The sequence below is a fragment of the Balaenoptera physalus genome (assembly GCF_965194825.1).
Source record: "Balaenoptera physalus genome assembly, chromosome: 3".
Lineage (NCBI taxonomy): Eukaryota > Metazoa > Chordata > Mammalia > Artiodactyla > Balaenopteridae > Balaenoptera > Balaenoptera physalus.
In genome coordinates, this window is record NC_138890.1 from 68,255,260 (window position 1) to 68,277,674 (window position 22,415).

Genomic DNA, 22,415 nt, shown 5'->3' on the forward strand with positions numbered 1-22,415 from the left:
GTGTTTCTATCTTTCTGTTTATGTCCCTCTTTCCTTGGAGGCTTTCTCTATATATCAATATTTTGGTTGCCCATTAAGAGTGAGAGTGAGGGCTTCCTTGGTGGCGCAGTGGTTGAGAATCTGCCTGCCAATTCAGGGGACACGGGTTCTAGCCGTGTTCTGGGAGGATCCCACATGCCGCGGAGCAGCTAGGCCCGTGAGCCACAACTACTGAGCCTGCGCGACTGGAGCCTGTGCTCCGCAACGAGAGGCCGCGATAGTGAGAGGCCCACGCACCGCGATGAAGAGTGGCCCCCGCTTGCCACAACTAGAGAAAGCCCTCGCACAGAAACGAAGACCCAACACAGCCAAAAATAAATAAATAAATAAATAAATATTTAAAATAATACAGACATACATTAAAAAAAAAAAAAAGAGTGAGGCACCAAAATACAGGTTGGGGTGCAGATTGGAGAACCTCACTTCAGAGCAGTGTTGCTCAACTTTTTTCATTTTCACTGCCTGAAGGAACATATTTAAACATTTTTCCCCATAATTGCTGCCTCTGCCATGGAATTTTAATACCACAAAATTTACTGTATATCTGTTTGTGTACTGTGAAAGATTCAAATATCAGGGAGGGTTTGGGCATGTCATTTCTCTGGGCTGGTCAGTTGCTACATGTGCTCTCCTATCTTTAGTTATTCTGTGGGAAGATGGGGTGGAGGGTAGGGGGTCACCAACCATTTATGGCCCTTGAATTAGTCTCTTAGTTTATAGTCTAACTGCTGCCCTCCTTTTTACCAGGCACTTTTGAGTCCTTAGACTCTTCTTGCTTCAGTGGGGTAAATTAGCTCCTCTCTGTACATTACCACCCCATGAGCACCATAACCCATTATCTTCCTCTACCCTAGTACTTCAGTTAACATTCTTCTCTGTGTTTTGTCTTCTAGAATTTTATTAAACCTGTAATTTTAATTTTCACTAAAGTTCCTCTTCAGTTCTATTTGTTGTAGTGATTCATTTGTTTTTAAATCATTAAGTAGTGTTCATTTGGGGCATCAGAACTGAAAGGGGATAAACATATGTGCTCAGTTTTCCATCCTATCTGGACATCTTTAATAGTCTTTAAAAAATAAGCCTTTTCAATATCGCTAGTTTATATTCGTCATACTTTTCTCTGTAAGATACCTGTAATTTTTTTCCATTCATTTATAAGTTCTCAGCAGTTATTTTATGCCCTACTAAAAATTCATTAATGTGACCTGTATTTGTCACTTTTATTTATGGTAATGTATCATGTTCATATTGGGTTGAGATTTAATAAAACTTGTACAAGCAACAGAATTCTTTTCCTTTTTTGAATTCTGGGTATTAGAAAATTATACTGAGGTAGGTATCAGAGCTTTGTGGAGATCTCAGAGAACTTTCTAGAGCTGTACTCTCTAATACAGTAGCCATTAGCCACATGTGGTTATTTAAATTAATTTAATTACAACTAAATAAAATTTTAAATCCATTTCCCCAGTCACACTGGCCACATTTCAGGTATTCAGTAATCACATATGGCTAGTGGCTACCATGTTGGACAGCACAGATATAGAACATTCCTATCATTGCTAAAAGTTCTGTTAGACAGCACTATTCTAGAGAGTAGAAAGTAGGACACCATTCTGTAGCTTCTAAGAGATCGACTAGTTTCTTAAGCCCCAACTTTGCAGGAGTTGCTTAGTATGGTGAGTGTATAGGACTTTGCTGAACAGATATTAATGTAAAAGGAAAAGAATTGACATCTTAAAGGTATCCTTTAAAGCTGTTAGTAAAGAGTGCAAGTCACAAGACTAGCTATTATCTAAATAAGTGCAGGAGACAGCCGGAAAAGCACTGTGATAACTGCAATAATCCTCTTTTGTGTTGATTCAAGGGAAAACTTCAGAAAATTGAGAGATAGTCATATAGCATGCATATATATTGTCCTCGTCATTCTTCAGAACTTTACTAAGGAGTCTCAGCATAGGCAATAAAATGATGCTGATAAACTATTGTTGTGAGTGGGTATTATCCATAAGCTATTACCCCACTTAATATTTTTGTTTTCTATGTTGTTGATTATTTGCAATATATTTAGGTATAGCTTATAACCTTGGAAACGTAGAACTGGAAAGGGTCTAGAAATTACCTAGTCCTTTCATTTTACAGGTAAGGGAAGCTGATGCTTAAAGTAGGGAGATAATTTACCCAAAGGCACACAGCCTTTGAGGGCAGAGCCAGCACCAGAACCAACACATTTTGAGGTCATGTATAAAACCTTTCCCTTGGTACTATGCTGATGACAAAGAAAGACTTGATTCATTGTCTTTCTCAAAAGCTTTAATAATCTAGATGTGAGACCCAAGCCAGCAACATTATTATTAAGAGTATGTAATTCTGGGAACTATGAATTTTATAATGTGTTTTCCTCTTTTTAGAACAACAATTTGTAATCTTTACACAATGCCACGAATTGGAGAGCCTGTCTGGCTTACAATGATGTCGGGGACTCCAGAAAAGAACCAGCTTTGCCATCGTTTCATGAAGGAGTTCACTTTTCTAATGGAAAATGCTTCCAAAAATCAGTATGGCCTGCCCTCCCTCTCTCCCTTCCTTCCCTCCCTCCCTTCTTTCCCTTAACTATCTTAGCTATTGTTTACTATAACTAGATATCTAGATTGTGATCAAGTTCAAGTACAAAGGTGAAAGAATTAATCATTATCTCTGGAATTATTTCATATTATTAATGAGCAAGACAGAATTATAAAAGGTAACTAAGATAATTACAAGACAGGGTATGGAAGAAGACCAAAGAACCTTATGAATGAGAAACAGTAAAAATGTCTTTAATTGTGTGTTAAATTAAAATTCCTGACATCTTACAGAACTCTCTGAGGCTTCCCATTTTTCGTGAATTGTATCCATGAATGCGGTTTCATTCTATAGAAAAGAAGTTTAAAAATATATAGGGAAGTGCCAGGATTCCAATAATACATTTTTAGTGCGGTAGTTTATCATGTTGTTTTCTTCTAATCATCAAATTCTTAGAATCCAAATGAGTAATTTGGGTGTTTTTATTCTCTTTGATGGTAAACAAAGTTTTTGTAATACTTTCCTTCATTTTCCTTTTCAGTAATTTGGATATGTATAGACTTCCTGGTTGATTCATTAATATATGTGTATTTTAAACACTGAAAAGAATCCATAGTTTCTCAAGTAAAATGGCATTTTTGTTTTTTAATTATGAGTGGAAATAGCTCCTTGTGAATGCTGTCTTTATTTTAAGGATTTTTCTTTTAACTTCTACCCAACCAAAAAAATTTATTAACTTTTGTTTTCGTCCTGGTGATATACCTATCCTTCCTTCCATCCTCTCCTTTTTTATGATGTTTGGCCATGTACCCTCTCTGCTTTATTCTGTCACTGCATTTTGCTTGAAGTTTTATGAAAGCAGATTAGAATCTGATAGGATGAATTTTGTTTTCAGATTCTTGCCAGCACTCATTACTGCAGTTCTGACCAATCATCTTGCCTGGGTTCCAACAGTCATGCCAAATGGACAGCCACCTATAAAAATATTTTTAGAAAAACATTCCTCTCAGAGTGTGGACATGTTGGCAAAGACTCATCCGTATAACCCACTTTGGGCACAACTGGGTATGTATTCTGAAAACCCTTACATTTATGCATTATACTTAGACTTTTGTGTAACTGTCTGGAGTTATTTTATGGCAAAAATAAATAGAGAAAAATTAAGTGCTCTCTTTTCCCCCTTCCTTTCTAGAGCATTTCTTCCTTACTTGTCATTTCATAACTGCTAAATTGTCTTATCCCCATCTTATGTTTACTATCATTCCTTATAGGTAGAGACCTGCAGCTGGAACAAAAGGAGCAGGATGATGGCTGGTTTATTAGTAACTTCAGGGTCTTCAGGGTGTTTTGTGTTAGGTACTTTGCCTAGAAAGAATGAATCAACAAAGTCACCTATGATCGCTAGAATAAATGTTTAACTGAGAAGCAGTCATTGAGGTTTCCATTGTTCCACCTTTGTTTGTTGAGTAATTTTTGAAAATCTTTCTCTTAGTGCTTGGTACCCCACTAAATAAATGGGTAACAGGAGAGAGGGGTTAGTTGATGAGCTGACAGTCATTAGGAAGTCAGTGTAGCATGGTGCTTAAATTTAAGCATAGGCTGTGGAGTCAGGCAGACCATGTTTGAATCACAGTTTCCCTATTTATAAAGTGGGGATAATAGTAAATAGTACAGGGAGTTCCCTGATGGTTTAGTGGTTAGCATTGGGCGCTTTCACTGCCTTGGCCCGGGTTCAGTCCCTGGTTGGGGAACTGAGATCCCACAAGCCGTGCAGTGTGGCCGAAAAATAAAATAAAATAAATAGTAAATACTTCATAATGTGAAAAGTAAATGAGATACTGTGAGAACAGTGCTTAGGACAGTGGCTGGTAAATGTAGTTGCTGTTACTCCTACTCTTAGTCTATTGCTATTTGGTGATGGGGGGAGGAGTATGGTGAGAACATTTTGGTGATCTGGTAGAAACTTAAACTTCCCTTAGGTGGTTTATGGTGAGTGAGCTTGCCAGGCAGATTGTAATGTGGCTTATTAATTCCTATAACCAACCAACCTCCCTCTCTCATTCCTACTCTTTCTATTTCTTCTCTCCCTCCCTCCATTTCCTCCCTCCTTTTGCTTTCCATATATATTTTGATATATATGTCAAAATGTATATGCCTCTGAAACCATCACCAAAATCAAGATGGTGAACATATTCATCACTACAAAAGTTTCCTCATGCCCTTTGTAATCCCTCCCTCCTATTCCTCCCTGCTCTGCCTGTTCACTGTTCCTTATACTCAGGTAGCCACTGGTCTGCTTTCTGTCACTGTAGATTAGTTTGCATATTCTAGACCTATATATAGATGGAATCATACACTAAGTGCTTTTGTTTCGTCTGAGTTCTTTCATTCAACATAATTATTTTGAGATTCACCTATGTTGTATGTATTAATAGTTCATTCCTTTTTAATGCTAAGTAGTATTTCATTGTATGAATATTAACTTACCTTTTTTCAAACCGAGTAATTCAGTAGTTTTTTTTTTTAATTTGAACATTTCAAATCTGTTTTCAATTCTACAGTCATTTATTGAATGCACAATATATCTAAGGCTCTGTGCAAAGAACCCTGGAGGGTATAAAGATGAATGATATCTAGTCCTTGCCTTTAAGAAGTGACAGTCTTATACTGTAGGTAAAGTATATGTGGACAGTAATGATAATTCAAATAGGAACTATAAGAAATGAAAAGTTTAGTGGGAGTTCAATTAGGGAAGTTTACTTTTGTCGAAGGGAGGATGCTTGGGTGGGAAACTTTGGACTGGCAGAGATACAGAGGGAAGGGAAAGTACATAGCATGAGTAAAGGGGTCTAGGTGTTAAAAGTGCTGAGCACATTCACGGATCCAGATTAAGTGGGACTTTGGGTGAATAAAGAAGAAATAGGGAAACTATCAGAAGATAACCTGGAAAAGTGAGGTGGAACCAGTCATGAAAGACTCATTTACCATACCAAAGCAGTTTCAATTTATTTGGTTGTTAGTGGAAACCTTGGGAGTAGTTTTGAACAGTGGCATGATGGTACTAGAGCCAGTTTCTTAGCCAGAGGAGAAAATTTATCATAGTACAGTCTGTAGTATATTATTTGAGACCTATTTATGTTTGTTCCTTTAAAAAGTGTGGGGTTCTTATAAAGTAAAAATAGAGATTCTTTAAATGTGTATACTGACAACTTGCAAAAGTTGAATTAAATCCCCCTCCTCCTTTTTTAAATGTAATGGCTGTTCATGTGTAATATGGATAACAGAAGTGAAAATGAATCACAAGGCTAAATGTGTTGCCCTTTTGGGTCTATCCTGAGTACCCAACCCTCTAGGGAATAGAATGGAAAGGAAAATGGGTTTTTAAAAACACGGGAGTTAATGTGAGGTCCTTGGTAGGGCAGCAACAGGTGAAGTTCAGGAATATGATTTAAATCAAGGAAGGTTAAGTGTGTGATGTGACTACTTCAGCTCTGTTCCATTTCACTACTACTCCTTTCCTCTCCTTGGTCCCCAGCAGATGTGCTTTTGCACATAATACTTCAGTCAGTACTTCTCCACCCATATAAAGTGCTCTGCAAGGGGACTGGCACAGAGCATGTTCTTGGTGACTTTCACAACTGACTGTTTGCTTGTGGTTTCAGCACCTTATTAGCAGCTGCTTAAGGAGGAAGGTAGAAAGCCCATCCATTCACCTTTCTCTTTGGTTAAGACCATTCATCTCATCCTAGTCCTGAATAATCACTCACCTATTAAGGAACCAAGAGTAAAATCTGAACTACCCCTCATAAAATAATAGTAGGTTTCTGATAATTGAAAATAGCCTGCTTAGTATGAGTAGAGGATGTGTCCATTAACTGATTTTTCCATTTCAGGAGACTTGTATGGCGCTATTGGCTCTCCTGTACGGTTAGCAAGGACTGTGGTAGTTGGTAAACGACAAGACATGGTCCAGAGGCTGCTTTATTTTCTTACTTACTTCATAAGATGCTCTGAACTTCAAGAAACCCATCTTTTAGAAAATGGAGACGATGAAGCCATTGTTATGCCAGGCACAGTAATTACTACCACTTTAGAGAAAGGTGAAATTGAAGAATCTGAGTATGTGCTTATCACAATGCATAGAAACAAAAACAGTTTGCTCTTCAAAGAGTCAGAAGAAACAAGGACTCCTAACTGTAACTGTAAATATTGCAGTCGTCCACTCCTTGGGCAAAATATAGAGAATGTTTTGCGACAAGAGAGAGAAGATATTCAAAACAGCTCTAAGGAGCTGCTAGGAAATTCAAACGAGTGCCGAATGGTTTCTCCTTCTTCTGACTGCCAAGAAGAAAATGCTGTTGATGTTAAACAGTGCAGAGATAAATTAAGAACTTGCCTTGACACCAAGTTAGAAACAGTTGTTTGCACAGGATCTGCTCCAGTGGACAGATGTGCATTGTCAAAGTCAAGCTTAGAGCCTGCAGAGGAATCATGGCAGAGTGAGGAATTGCTAGATTCAGGTAATCACACAGGTAAAGTGTTCAGATCCACAGGAATGGTTGTGGAAAAAAAACCTCCAGATAAACTTGTGACAGCTGCATTTTCTTGTGAGGCAACCCAGACAAAGGTTACTTTCTTGATTGGGGATTCTATGTCACCTGACTCAGATACTGAACTCCGGAGTCAGGCAGTAGTGGATCAGATTACCAGGCATCACACCAAATCACCGAAGGAAGAAAGAGGGGCTGTTGATCAGCATCAAGAAGCTGCACAAACAACTAAATCTGGAGAGCCTGATGTACCGAACATGGTATCTGGAGAGCCCTGTGAACTTCCCTGCTGGAATCATTCAGACCCCGAAAGCATGAGCTTATTTGATGAATATTTTAATGATGATTCAATTGAAACCAGGACTATTGATGATATTCCAGTTAAAACAAGTACAGACAGTAAAGAACACTGCTGTATGTTAGAGTTTTCAAAAAGATTTTATGCAAAAAATAGCAAACAGAACAATGAATTTTGTAAATGTGTAGGAACAGTTCACCAAGATTCATGTAAAACCTGCTTTCCTCAGCAAGACCAAAGAGATGCACTCTCCATTCTTGTCCCCCATGGGGATAAAGAGAGTTCAGAGAAAAAAGTTGCTGTGGGAGCTGAATGGGACATTCCAAGAAATGAAAGTTCAGATAGTGCCCTTGGGGATAGTGAAAGTGAAGATACAGGTCATGATGTGACTAGACAAGTAAGCAGTTATTATGGAGGAGAGCAAGAAGATTGGGCAGAAGAAGATGAGATACCTTTTCCTGGGTAAGTACGAAGTTTTAGCCTTTTATAGAACCTATAAAGATATGTACCATTCTTCTGTTTAGCTCATCTCTGAAAGTTGGTAGTAGCTAATATAAAAGAAGAGACCATTGTTCTGGAAAAATACTCTTTTATTATCACATGCTCCTACTTATAAGAAGGATTAAAGGCTAAGCCCCACAGGTACCCCAGAAAAGCTTTGTGAAGGCATTAGAGAAAAGTTATGTTGGTGTGTGGGAGATTGCTTACTGCCTAGGAGTTTTCATTTAGCAGTGAGTTATGCTGCCCAGAAAGGACCTGTGCTGAGCCTGGCAACTAGGGAGAGGTAATCACTGAGAGAAGGTAGGAAATAGCTGTTAGAAATAAGTTTGGAAATAAGAGGAAAGTATAGAATGGATACTCTTGGTCAAGAATACAAGGAAAAGATTCATACATGAGAAATGTTATATACCAAGCTTCGGGTTTGTGAGTTATTTATACTTTGTTTTGGATGGTGGTTTCCATAATTTGATTGTATTAAGAATGTGTTACATACACAAGGGACAGCATTCCTAAAGTCTGTTATGAAAGATTTATGTTCACCTCATTACAGAGTTGTCCATCAGACCCTTTTTTGGATAGGAAGGAGTATTTTGTGGTCTCATTGAGCCCTTAAGCCAGTTTTTATTTAAGGATGATTTTACTATTAGTATATTTTGTAAAGAATGGTGGTACTGGAAATGTGGACTAGTAGAGTCCAATTTTTTGTGTGTGTGTTGGTAAAATATATTTATTACTGATTAGGTATGCCTTCTTTTGGAACTTTTCTTGCAGGTCAAAGTTAATTGAAGTGAGTGCTGTTCAGCCCAATATTGCCAACTTTGGGAGGTCCTTGCTGGGTGGCTACTGCTCTTCTTATGTGCCTGACTTTGTTCTTCAAGGAATTGGGAATGATGAGAGGCTCCGTCAGTGTTTAGTGTCAGATTTGTCTCATGCTGTGCAGGTAAGTGACCTTCACTGCTCTTAAATTTATTTAGGACGAACTCTGTTAACCAGTAAAACCCAAAATTGCCTTATTTTTGGTCACACTTCAGTGTGTAATACAATTGTTGTTCTCTAAATCCTTTATATGTAATAACCTGCATGTTTGTACCTGTCATTGTGAAAGCAAGTAGAGAGTTCCAGGAATCTGTCAAATTGGAAATCAGAAAATACTGTGTGTATTCATAGATGTTCATCACTAGGTTATTTATAATATCAAAATATTGCAAATGCTTAAATGTGAATGGAATTAATTTTCATTGCTGGTATATAGTACAATTGATTTTTGTATATTGCTGTTGTATCCTGCCACTTTGATGAGCTCTTTTATTAGTTCTCATAGTTTTTTTGTGTGGATTCTTTAAGATTTTCTACATACAGGCTCATGTTATCTTCCTTTCCAGTCTGGGTGCCTCTTTTTCTTTTTCTTGCCTGATCGTACAGGCTAGAACCTTCAGTACAATGTTGCATTGAAGTGCTGATAGTGGACATCCTTGTCTTTTTCCTTTTCTTAGGGGGAAAACATTGAGCCTTTAATTATTAAGCATGATGTTAGCTGTTAGATTCTTATAAGATGCTCTTTATCAGGTGGATAAAGTTCCCTTCTATTCCTAGTATTTTGAGTTTTCTGTCCCCCACGCCCTTAAATCATGAATGAGTGTGGGGTTTTGTCAAATACTTTTTCTGTGTCTATTGAAATGATCATGTGAGTTTTTCTTCTTTAAACTGTTAATGTGATAGATTACATTGATCGATTTTTAGATGTTAATCCAATCCTTGTATTCCTAGGGGGGAAAAAACCCACTTGGTCATGGTATATAGTACTCATATAGCATATGAGTTGACTTCTGTGTATGGTGTAAGATAGTGGTCCAGTTTGGTTCTTTTGCAATGTGGCTGTTCAGTTTTGTTTTTTTTTTAATTTATTAATTAATTTATTTATTTTTGGCTGTGTTGGGTCTTCGCTGCTGGGCGTGGGCTTTCTCTAGTTGTGGCGAGCAGGGGCTACTCTTTGTTGCAGTGCGCGGGCTCCTCATTGCAGTGGCTTCTCTTGTTGCGGAGCACGGGCTCTAGGCGCGCAGGCTTCAGTAGCTGCAGCACACAGGCTCAGTAGTTGTGGCTCACAGGCTCTAGAGTGCAGGCTCAGTAGTTGTGGTGCAAGGGCTTAGGTGCTCCATGGCATGTGGGATCTTCCCAGACCAGGGCTCAAACCTGTGTCCCCTGCATTGGCAGGCAGCTTCTTAACCACTGTGCCACAAGGGAAGTCGCTGTTCAGTTTTTTAAGCACCATTTAATGAAGAAACTGTCCTTCCTCCATTGTATATTCTTGGGTCCTTTGTCATAAGTTAATTGAGCATATATACATGGGTTTACTTCTGTGTTCTCTATTCTCTGTTGCTCAACTTTTAAAACAACTTTTCTTCGTTTTATTGTTATAAATAACACTGATACTCTTGCTGTGTTTTATGAATTTAAGATGATTTCTTTAGGCTAGATTCCCAGAAATGAAGTTACTGGCCAGTTTTTAAGCTTAGAAGTATTTTCATGTTCTTGTTGCATGTTTTGTAGTTTCTTCTCCAAAAGACAATACTAGTTTGAACAGCAGTTTGTAATGTCCCTAAAACCTGTTCCCTTTACAACATTGGGTTTCGCTCTCTTCTTTTAAAAAAAAGATAACTGAAGAAAACTGGCTAGTTTTGAGGAAGGTACACTGAAGTTGATTTGGTACATTTTGAGTTTAAAAGTGCATTCTGCAAGGCCATGTTTGAATGCCTAGAAGGCAACTGAAAAAATCAGGTTTTGTAATGTGGTGGAGATCTAGGAGTATCTGCTAGAGAGGAGATACTTAAAGATTTGGGAGTTTATGTATTGAGATTCTGGAAATGCCTGGGAGAGAAAAAGGGCTGGTAGGATTGTGGATACATTCGTATTGTAGAAGTTATGGAACTCAGAGAAAAAGGTTTAAAAAAAATTAAGCTTTAGATTCACTGAATTTAGATTCATATGAATTCCCATTCACATACTTTAGATTCATATGAATTCCCATTCATATACTTCCTATTTTGTGACTCGGAAGTATTTGAGGCTGGATACAAACTTAGTATTGTGGAGGAGACTACTATAATATGTCAGTTGAGAATATGCCCCCATGGGGTGTAGGCTGTTTCTTCCAGAAGTTGATGATGAAGCAAAAGGACTGAAATTGGTTAAATTGAAATTTTATCCAGTTAGGACATTGCTTATAATAATCCACTGTGTGAAAACAAGCAATTTCAGAATGAATGACTGGCACTGCCCCCTTTTTTCTTTAACAACTCCTAAAATGAGTTTGATTTGGATTATTTCTAATCTCAAACTTGGGATTTAGACCCTTCTTTCTTGGGAAACTACTGATGTGGGCTCATTTTCCTTTTTCTTACCAAAAAAATAGCTTTTAAAATCTTAGCCACGTGACTTTTGATTGAGGAGCTATAAAGTTAATTTCTAAAGTGGTTTTTAACCCTTGAAAATAAAAGGTATATTTCATAGCAGTTTCCCCATTATCGGTTTAGACATTTCCTTGTGAGGATAGTAGATGAACACCCATCATAATTCTCATCTCCTAAAGATGCCCACTGCTTTTGAAAGTAGTATCTTCCTTTAACAGTTTGTTTTCCACTTTAATTATTTGATCATATCTCCTGTATTATTTTTCTTTTATAACCACAGAGGTAGTTATGTTAAATATATATTCACTATTGTTTCTTAAAAAAGTAAGATATACCTTACATCTTTAGGTGTATATACCATTTCCAAAATTATGTTTCAGTAATGAAGTTGATGAATAGAAAAATGTTATATCCTTGCTAAAAGTTGAATAAGAAATATTTAAGTACGATTTTATAAAAACAAATATAAAGTTTAGAGTTCCATGGAAAGTCTTCACAATGTATCTTTCCACGCTTCTTACTTGCCATTCTCTTCTTCCCCACTTCTCAGTATCATTTTTCACAAATTTGGTTACATCCATCTACTTCTATCTTCGAGTCTTCTCATGATATTCCCTCTTACAGAATTATCCATATTCCTCTCCCATTTTTTGCTAGGAATCCTATTCATCCTATTCAGTGTCATATCCCTACGTCCCTTCCACTGTGTAACTCCCAGTCACACAGAACCCACTTTTGCCCTCCTCTGGTACCGCAGCACTTGGTTACTATTTTGTCTATTACACAAGTATTTTCATAGCCACATGTATTTCTTTTTATCGCCCTCATAAGACTGTGAGCTCCCTTCTCTTTGTTTCCTTAGCATTGAGCAAAAAGCTTTATTCAAAGTGGTTATTAACTGGGCAAAGAGATATCCTTTGGGGGTGCCAAACTTGGGTTTATACAGGAGTAAACTTAACATTCTTGCTATGAAATTTTAGTAACAATAAAAGTTATAAAGGAAAAAGGCCATTGGGTTCAAGATTGTAGTTTATATTTCAGTCTTATTGCTGTTAATTCATTTGTCCAGTGGTGAAGAAATCCTTACCTTTCCAAATACAAAAAAAATTAAAGTATTGAGCATCTCTTTCTTATGGTGGTGCTGTGTACTTAATTGTCATTTTTGGTCTTTGTGTGTAAACCGTGGGAAACCAAGGGCACAGCCATATGCCTGTGGTCCTTTTATCTGTATATGTGAGTTAAAAAATTTTTTTTTCACTATGTGTTAAATTTTCTAATTAGAAAAGTATCCTTTAGGTGAATGCTTCTGATAGAAATTTAAACAATATATACAAAGCAAAAAGTAAAAATCCTTCTTCATACTCTTAATATTCCATACTTCTTCACAAAGATCTTTATGATAGTTTGATTTGAGTATTTTCGTTCTTTTTTCTATACATATGCATTTAGATATAGATCTGAATTTTTTTTTTAAATTATTTTAAAAAATATATTTATTTATTTATTTTGGCTGTGGTGGGTCTTAGTTGTGGCATTTGGACTCTTAGCTGCACCATGCATGCGACATCTAGTTCCCCGACCAGGGATCAAACCCAGGTACCCTGCATTGGGAGCACAGAGTCTTACCCACTGGACCACTAGGCAAGTCCCCTGTATTTTTAAAAACATAATTGGGGTATAATGTGTATGTGTGTGTATGTAGTGACTTTTTTTTTTTTTTTTCCATTTAAGCATGTATCCTGGAAAGACATGTTAGTACCTGTTGATTTGTCTCCTTTTTAACTGTTATATCCATACTCTGGATATACATCTGTAAAACAGAAAAAACCTGGCATACGTAGCCAGGAAGGGATAATCAAGGGATAGCCTCTGAGGTGCTCAAGGAAATTAATGCCTGACTGGATGGGGTAGTTAGCACAGAACGTTATCATTGACTTCTTCATGTGAATTTATTTCCTACCGATTTTTAAAATATTTAGCTCTTCCAAGGTAAAAACATTTTCTTTCAGTTGCCTGGCACATAGTTGGCACTCAGTAAATTTGTTGAATGAATGAATGATCAAAATACTGGTGACATTCAAGTTCTGGATTAAAGAATACAAAGTTCTGGTAATGAATTTCTATCTATGATGACTTCTGAAAGATTTCTCAGGGTATTTGTTATTGAGTTACTTTACTATTTCACTCTTCACTATCAAGAATTCTTTGGCAGTAGCTCTCAGAATTTCATATTCTTTTATTCTGTTTTTGTCTAGTATCTCTTCCTTGCCCATCCCATTAACATTATCTTTGAAAACTTTATTTATCATAAGATGATGTCTTCTTTTTTTCCCCAGCATCCAGTATTGGATGAACCAATAGCAGAAGCTGTCTGTATTATAGCAGATATGGATAAATGGACTGTTCAAGTGGCCAGTAGCCAGAGACGAATGACAGATAATAAATTGGGAAAGGAAGTGTTGGTTTCCAGTCTTGTTTCCAATCTGCTTCATTCCACTCTTCAGCTTTATAAGCATAACTTGTCTCCAAATTTTGTAAGTATCTGTAAGGCTTGAATTACTGTGAGCACTGTGATAGCTAGCTTAACCCTATTGTTATGTATGTGCCTACATTGAATACTACTGTTAGCTTCATCATTGTTTTCCTGAAAGAAGGTGTTATGGACTGAATGTTTGTGTTCCCCTAAAATCCATATGTTGAAGCAATAACTCCCCAGTGTGATGGCCTTTGGGAGTTAATTAGGGTTAGATTAGATCATTAGAGTGGGGCCTTCATGATGGGATTAGTGGCCTTAAAAGAAGAGGAAGAGAGAGATTGTGCTCTCTCTACCATGTGAGGACGCAGGAAGAAGGCAGCCATCTACTAGCCAGGAAAAGAGTTCTCACTGGCACTCAGCCATGCTGGCACCCTGATCTGATCTCAGACTTCCAGTCTCCAGAACTGTGAGAAAATAATTTTCTGTTATTTAAGCCACTGAGTCTCTGGTACTTTGTTGTTGCAGCCCAAGCTGACTAAGACAGAAACGGATGTGTACGTGTGTATATAGTCTGTGATTTCAGCAGCCAGAATTTAGTGCCTTACTTAGTATCATGTGAGGTATGGCCATGCAATATCCCTAAGCTCTGTGCAGAATGCCAGTGAATTCTATATCCTCATTGTTGTGTTAGGACTTTGGATGATCGCTCTTTATAACACTGGTAACCTCTTACTGCAGACACCATTTCCAACTTTCAAGATTCTTTCCTTTTCTTGTTAGGAGAACTATAATATAGCATAGTTAAAAACCTTTGTAGATCAACATGACAAAGGCCATATATGACAAACCCACAGCTGACATTATACTCAGTGGTAAAAGACTAAAAGTTTTACCCCTAAGAACAGGGACAAGACATGGATGCTCACCTTCACCACTTTTATTCAACATAGTATTGGAAAGTCGTAGCAAGAGCTGTTAGGCAAGAAAAAGAAACAAAAGGCATCCAAATTGGAAAGGAAGAAGTGAAATTATCTCTGCTTGCAAATATGATCTTATATGTAGAAAACTTAAAGATTCCACCAGAAAAACCCTGATAGAGCTAATAGATGAATTCAGCAAAGATGCAAGATAAATCAGCATGCAAAGATAGTTGCATTCCCATAAGCTAGGAATGAACAATCTTGAAGAGGAAATTAAGAAAGCACTAACAATAGCATTAAAAGAATAAATTACTTAGGAATAAATTTAACCAAGGAGGCAAAAAACTTGTACACTGAAAACTACAAAACATCTCTGAAAGAAATTAAAGACATAAGTAAATGAAAGACACCTCATAGTCACGGTTTGGGAGACTTAGTATTATTAAGATGATAGTACTGAGATGAAGATGGAGGACTCACACCTCCTAATTTTAAAACTTACTACAAAGTGACAGTAATCAAAACAGTGTGGTACTAGCATAAGGACAGACATAAAGACGAATAGAGTATAGTATCCCCAAAATAAACCCTCACATATATGGTCAATTGGTTTTTGATAAGGAAGCCAAGACTTTTCAAAGGGGAAAGGAGTCTTTTCAACAAATCATGCTGAGAAAACTGGATATATACATACAAAAGAATGAAGTTGGACCCTTACTTTATGCCATATACAAAAATGAACTCAAGCTTAAATCTAAACTTAAACCTAAGCTTAAGTACTAAAACTATAAAACTCTTTAAAGAAAACATAGGGGATAATTTTCATGATATTGGATTTAGCAGTGATTCCTTGGAAGTGGCATCAAAAACACTGGCAATAAAGGGAAAAATAGATAAATTGGGACTTCATCAAACTTAAAAACTTCTGTGTATCAAAGGACACTATCAACAGAGTGAAAAGACAATTGACAGAACAGGAGAAAATATTTGCTAATCACATATCTGAAAAGAGATTGATATCCAGAATACATAGAGAACTCCTACAATTCAACAACAGCGAAGAAACAACTCAACAATAGCCAAAGCAGTCTTGAGAAAGAAAAACGGAGCTGGAGGAATCAGGCTCCCTGACTTCAGACTATGCTACAAAGCTACAGTAATCAAGACAGTATGGTACTGGCACAAAAACAGAAATATAGATCAATGGAACAGGATAGAAAGCCCAGAGATAAACCCACGCACATATGGTCACCTTAACTTTGATAAAGGAGGCAAGAATATACAATGGAGAAAAGACAGCCTCTTCAATAAGTGGTGCTGGGAAAACTGGACAGCTACATGTAAAAGAATGAAATTAGAACACTCCCTAACACCATACACAAAAATAAACTCAAAATAGATTAAACTCAGAATGTAAGGCCAGACACTATAAAACTCTTAGAGAAAAACATAAGCAGAACACTCTATGACATACATCACAGCAAGATCCTTTTTGACCCACCTCCTAGAGAAATGGAAATAAAAACAAAATACACAAATGGGACCTAATGAAACTTAAAAGATTTTGCACAGCAAAGGAAACCATAAAAAAGACTCAAAGACACCCCTCAGAATGGGAGGAAATATTTGCAAACAAGGCAACTGACAAAGGATTAATCTCCAAAATATACAAGCAGCTCATGCAGCTCAATATCAGAGAAACAAACAACCCAATCCAAAAATGGGCAGAAGACCTAAGTAGACATTTCTCCAAAGAAGATATACAGATTGCCAACAAACACATGAAAGAATGCTCATCATCAGTAATCATCAGAGAAATGCAAATCAAAACTACAATGAGATACCATCTCACACTGGTCAGAATGGCCATCATCAAAAAATCTTGAAACAATAAATGCTGGAGAGGGTGTGGAGAAAAGGGAACACTCTTGCACTGTTGGTGGGAATGTAAATTGATACAGCCACTATGGAGGTTCCTTATAAAACTACAAATAGAACTACCATACGACCCAGCAATCCCATTACTGGGCATATACCCTGAGAAAACCATAATTCAAAAAGAGTCATGTACCACAGTGTTCATTGCAACTCTATTTACAATAGCCAGGACATGGAAGCAACCTAAGTGTCCATCAACAGATGAATGGATAAAGAAGATGTGGCACATATATACAGTGGCGTATTACTCAGCCATAAAAAGAAACAAAATTGAGTTATTTGTGGTGAGGTGGATGGACCTAGAGTCTGTCCTACAGAGTGAAGTAAGTCAGAAAGAGAAAAACAAATACCATATGCTAACACATATATATGGAATCTAAGAGAAAAAAAAAAAAAGCTCATGAAGAACCTAGGGGTAAGACGGGAATAAAGACACAGACCTACTAGAGAATGGACTTGAGGATATGGGGAGGGGGAAGGGGAAGCTGTGACAAAGTGAGAGAGTGGCATGGACACATATACACTACCAAACGTAAAATAGATAGCTAGTGGGAAGCAGCTGCATAGCACAGGGAGATCAGCTCAGTGGTTTGTAACCACCTAGAGGGGTGGGATAGGGAGGGTGGGAGGGAGACGCAAGAGGGAGGAGATACGGGGATATATGTATATGTATAGCTGATTCACTTTGTTATAAAGCAGAAACTAACACACCATTGTAAAGCAATTATACTCCAATAAAGATGTTAAAAAAAAAGAAACAACTCAAAAAATAGGCAGAGGACTTGAGTAGACATTTCTCTAAAGAAGGTATACGAATAGTCAATAAGCACATGAGAGAGTGTTCAACATCCATTAGTCATTAGGAAAATGCAAATCAAAACCACAGTGAGGTACCACTTCACACCGATAAGGATGGGTTTGATCAAACAAACCCTGAAAATAACAAGTATTGGATGCGGAGAAATTGGAACCCTTGTGCGTTGCTGGTGGGAATCTAAAATGCTGCAGCTGCTGTGGAAAACAGTTTGGCAGTTCCTCAAAAAGTTTAACATTGCATTGTCATGTGGTCCAACAAGTCTTCTTCTAGGTTTATAATCAAAATAACTGAAAGCAGCGACTGGGACAATTGTATGGTAATGTTCACAGCAGTATTAACTTGCAGTAGACAAAATTGGAAACAACTCATGTCCATCAACAAATGACGTGTAATACATAGAATGGAATACTTCAGCCATAAAGAGGAATGAAATTCTTTTTTTTTTTTAATAATATACATATTACCAGGCCTGTCCCTGGTGGGTCTTAGTTTTATTTTATTTTATTTTTCTTCACATCTTTATTGGAGTATAAATGCTTTACAATGTTGTGTTAGTTTCTGTTGTACAACAAAGTGAATCAGCTATATGTATACGTATATCCCCATATCCCGTCAGAAAGAGAAAAACAAATACCGTATGCTAATGCATATATATGGAATTTTAATAAGTGGTACCAATGAACCTAGTGGCAGGGCAGGAATAAAGACACAGATATAGAGAATGGACTTGAGGGCACGGGGGCATGGGGGAAGGGGAAGCTGGGATGAAGTGAGAGAGTAGCACTGACATACATACACTACCAAATGTAAAATGGATGGCTAGTGGGAAGCTGCTGCATAGCACAGGGAGATCAGCTCGGTGCTTTGTGACGACCTAGAGGAATGATATTCTGATACATGATACAACGTGGATGGAACGTTACAGTAAGTGAAATAAGCAGAATACAAAAGGATAGATATTGTGTGGTCCCACTTACATTAGGTATCTAGAATAGGCACATTCATAGAAACAGAAAGTAGATAGAGGTTACCAGGGGTGGTGGGAAGGAGGGCATGAAGGGTTACTGTATACTGGGTACAGAGTTTCTATTTGTGATAATGAAAAAAAGTTCTGGACGTGGATAGTGATGATGGTGCACAGCATTACGAATGTACTTAAACGCCATTGAATTGTATACCTAAAAATGGGTAGTGTGGTAAATTTTGTGTGTGTGTATGTGTGTGTGTGTATATATATATGGATGAATTTTATTATAAGCATGTTTCATAGGATTTTTTTCACTTAAGGTATTTTCAGCCTACGTGAGCATTATACCACAAAATATACACCACAAACAATGTATGCCAAGAAATACATTCAATTGTTTTTTCTGAAGAAAAAGAAAATGTGTTTTTTTTAGAAGCTTTAACAGCAGCTGGTTTTCATTGGGAAGAAATACTGTGCAAGAATTTAGTGTTTTACAACCTGCACCTCTTGCTTTTTCTTCATACATATATATCATCCATTCACATGAAAAATCACCTATTTTAGTGAATTTAGCAAGTTAATTGACAATAAACAAAATGTATATGTTTTCGTTTTTAATATTCCAGCTTAGAAACATTTCTAGTAAGGCCTATAGAGCACTCTCTGTGAGCTGTTGCAAAGTTTTTTTCTTTTGCTCTTCACAGGAATGTGCAGCCTTTCTAATTTAAATACATTTGTGATGTATTAATTTGAGTGTTTTATTTATCAAATTTGGAATAAAAACTTATTTTTTAAAGTTCTGGATATGGGTAGTGGTGATACTTGCACAACATTTTGAATGTACTTAATGCCTCTCAGTTGAACACTTAAGTGTTTAAAATGGTAACTTTTATATGTAAAATAGTAAATTGTATACTATGTGTAATTTACCACATTAAAAACTAACTGGAGAATCTAAATCTTTGATATGAGCTAGAGAAGGTTTACACTCCTTTAGCTAAAATTGCATGCTTTAAAAATGTGCTCCAGAGGGCAGACAGCAGAAGCAAGAAGAACTACAGTCCTGGAGCCTGTGGAACAAATGCCACATTCACAGAAAGATAGACAAGATGAAAAGTCAGAGGGCTATGTACCAGATGAAGGAACAAGATAAAACCCCAGAAAAACAACTAAATGAAGTGGAGATAGACCACCTTCCAGAAAAAGAATTCAGAATAATGATAGTGAAGATGATCCAGGACCTCGGAAAAAGAATGGAGGCAAAGATCTAGAAGATGCAAGAAGTGTTTAACAAAGACCTAGAAGAATTGAACAAACAAACAGAGATGAACAATACAATAACTGAAATGAAAAATACCCTAGAAGGAATTAATAGCAGAATAACTCAGGCAGAAGAACGGATAAGTGACCTGGAAGACAGAATGGTGGAATTCACTGCTGTGGAACAGAATAAAGAAAAAAGAATGAAAAGAAATGAAGACAACCTAAGAGGCCTCTGGGACAACATTAGACACAACAACATTCGCATTATAGGGGTCCCAGAAGGAGAAGAGAGAGAGAAAGGACCCGAGAAAATATTTGAAGAGATTATAGTCGAAAACTTCCCTAACATGGGAAAGGAAATAGCCACCCAAGTCCAGGAAGCACAGAGAGTTCCACACAGGATAAACCCAAGGAGAAACACGCTGAGACACATAGTAATGAAATTGGGAAAAATTAAAGACAAAGAAAACTTATTAAAAGCAGCAAGGGAAAAATGACAAATAACATACAAGGGATCTTCCATAAGGTTAAGAGCTCATTTCTCAGCAGAAACTCTACAAGCCAGAAGGGAGTGGCATGACATGTTTAAAGTGATGAAAGGGAAGAACCTACAACCAAGATTACTCTACCCGGCAAGGATCTCATTCAGATTCAATGGAGAAATCAAAAGCTTTACAGACAAGCAAAAGCTAAGAGAATTCAGCACCACCAAACCAGCTGTACAACAAATGCTAAAGGAACTTCTCTAAGTGGGAAACACAAGAGAAGAAAAGGACCTACAAAAACAATTAAGAAAATGGTCATAGGAACATACCTATCAATAATTACCTTAAACGTGAATGGATTAAATGCTCCAACCAAAAGATGCAGGCTCGCTGAATGGATACAAAAACAAGACCCATATATATACTGTCTACAAGGGACCCACTTCAGACCTAGGGACACATACAGACTGAAAGTGAGGGGATGGAAAAAGATATTCCATGCAAATGGAAATCAAAAGAAAGATTGAGTTGCAGTACTCATATGAGACAAAATAGACTTTAAAATAAAGAATGTTACAAGAGACAGGGAAGGACACTACATAATGATCAAGGGATCAATCCAAGAAGAAGATACAACAATTATAAATATATATGCACCCAACATAGGAGCACCTCAATACATAAGGCAACTGCTAACGGCTATAAAAGAGGTAATCGACAGTAACACAGTAATAATGGGGGACTTTAACACCTCACTTACACCAATGGACAGATCATCCAAACAGAAAATAAGGAAACACGAGCTTTAAATGACACAGTAGACCAGATAGATTTAATTGATATTTATAGGACATTCCATCCAAAAACAACAGAATACACTTTCTTCTCAAGTGCGCACGGAACATTCTCCAGGATGGATCACATCTTGGGTCACAAATCAAGCCTTAGTAAATTTAAGAAAATTGAAATCATATCAAGCATCTTTTCTGACCACAATGCTATGAGATTAGAAATCAGTTACAGGGAAAAAAACGTAAAAAACACAAACACTTGAAGGCTAAACAATACGTTACTAAATAACCAAGAGATCACTGAAGAAATCAAAGAGGAAATCAAAGAATACCTAGAGACAAATGACAATGAAAACACGACGATCCAAAACCTATGGGATGCAGCAGAAGGAGTTCTAAGAGGGAAGTTTATAGCTATACAAGCCTACCTCAAGAAACAAGAAAAATCTCAAATAAACAATCTAAACTTACACCTAAAAGAACTAGAGAAAGAAGAACAAACAAAACCCAAAGTTAGTAGAAGGAAAGAAATCATAAAGATCAGAGCAGAAATAAATGAAAATGAAACAAAGAAAACAATAGCAAAGATCAATAAAACTAAAAGCTGGTTCTTTGAGAAGATAAACAAAATTGATAAACCATTAGCCAGACTCATCAAGAAAAAGAGGGAAAGGACTGAAATCAATAAAATTAGAAATGAAAAAGGAGAAGTTACAACAGACACTGCAGAAATACAAAGCATCCTAAGAGACTACTACAAGCAACTCTATGCCAATAAAATGGACAACCTGGAAGAAATGGACAAATTCTTAGAAAAGTATAACATCCCAAGACTGAACCAGGAAGAAATAGAAAATATGAACAGACCAATCACAAGTAATGAAATTGAAACTGTGATTAAAAATCTTCTAACAAACAAAAGTCCAGTACCAGATGGCTTCACAGGTGAATTCTATCAAACATTTGGAGAAGAGCTAACACCCATCCTTCTCAAACTCTTCCAAAAAATTGCAGAGGAAGGAACACTCCCAAACTCATTCTCTGGGGCCACCATCACCCTGACACCAAAACCAGACAAAGATACTACAAAAAAAAATTACAGACCAATATCACTGATGAATATAGATGCAAAAATCCTCAACAAAATACTAGCAAACAGAATCCAACAACACATTAGAAGTATCATATAGGGCTTCCCTGGTGGCACAGTGGTTGAGAATCTGCCTGCTAATGCAGTGGACACCGGTTCGAGCCCTGGTCAGGGAAGATCCCACATGCCGCGGAGCAACTAGGCCCGTTAGCCACAACTACTGAGCCTGCGTGTTTGGAGCCTGTGCTCCGCAGCAAGAGAGGCCACGATAGTGAGAGGCCCACACACTGCGATGAAGAGTGGCCCCTGCT

General features: G+C 37.2%; 1 protein-coding gene across 2 annotated transcripts in view; it reads left to right on the forward strand.

The window, feature by feature from the left end:
* FNIP1 (folliculin interacting protein 1) overlaps positions 1-22,415 on the forward strand; it is a 126,058-nt gene that overhangs the window by 95,853 nt on the left and 7,790 nt on the right. For both annotated transcript variants that reach the window (XM_082457832.1, XM_082457833.1), the window contains 5 exons: positions 2,448-2,594; positions 3,497-3,666; positions 6,495-7,911; positions 8,722-8,890; positions 13,694-13,891. In XM_082457832.1, coding sequence (XP_082313958.1) covers positions 2,448-2,594; positions 3,497-3,666; positions 6,495-7,911; positions 8,722-8,890; positions 13,694-13,891 — 2,101 coding nt within the window. The remainder of the gene's footprint in view (positions 1-2,447; positions 2,595-3,496; positions 3,667-6,494; positions 7,912-8,721; positions 8,891-13,693; positions 13,892-22,415) is intronic.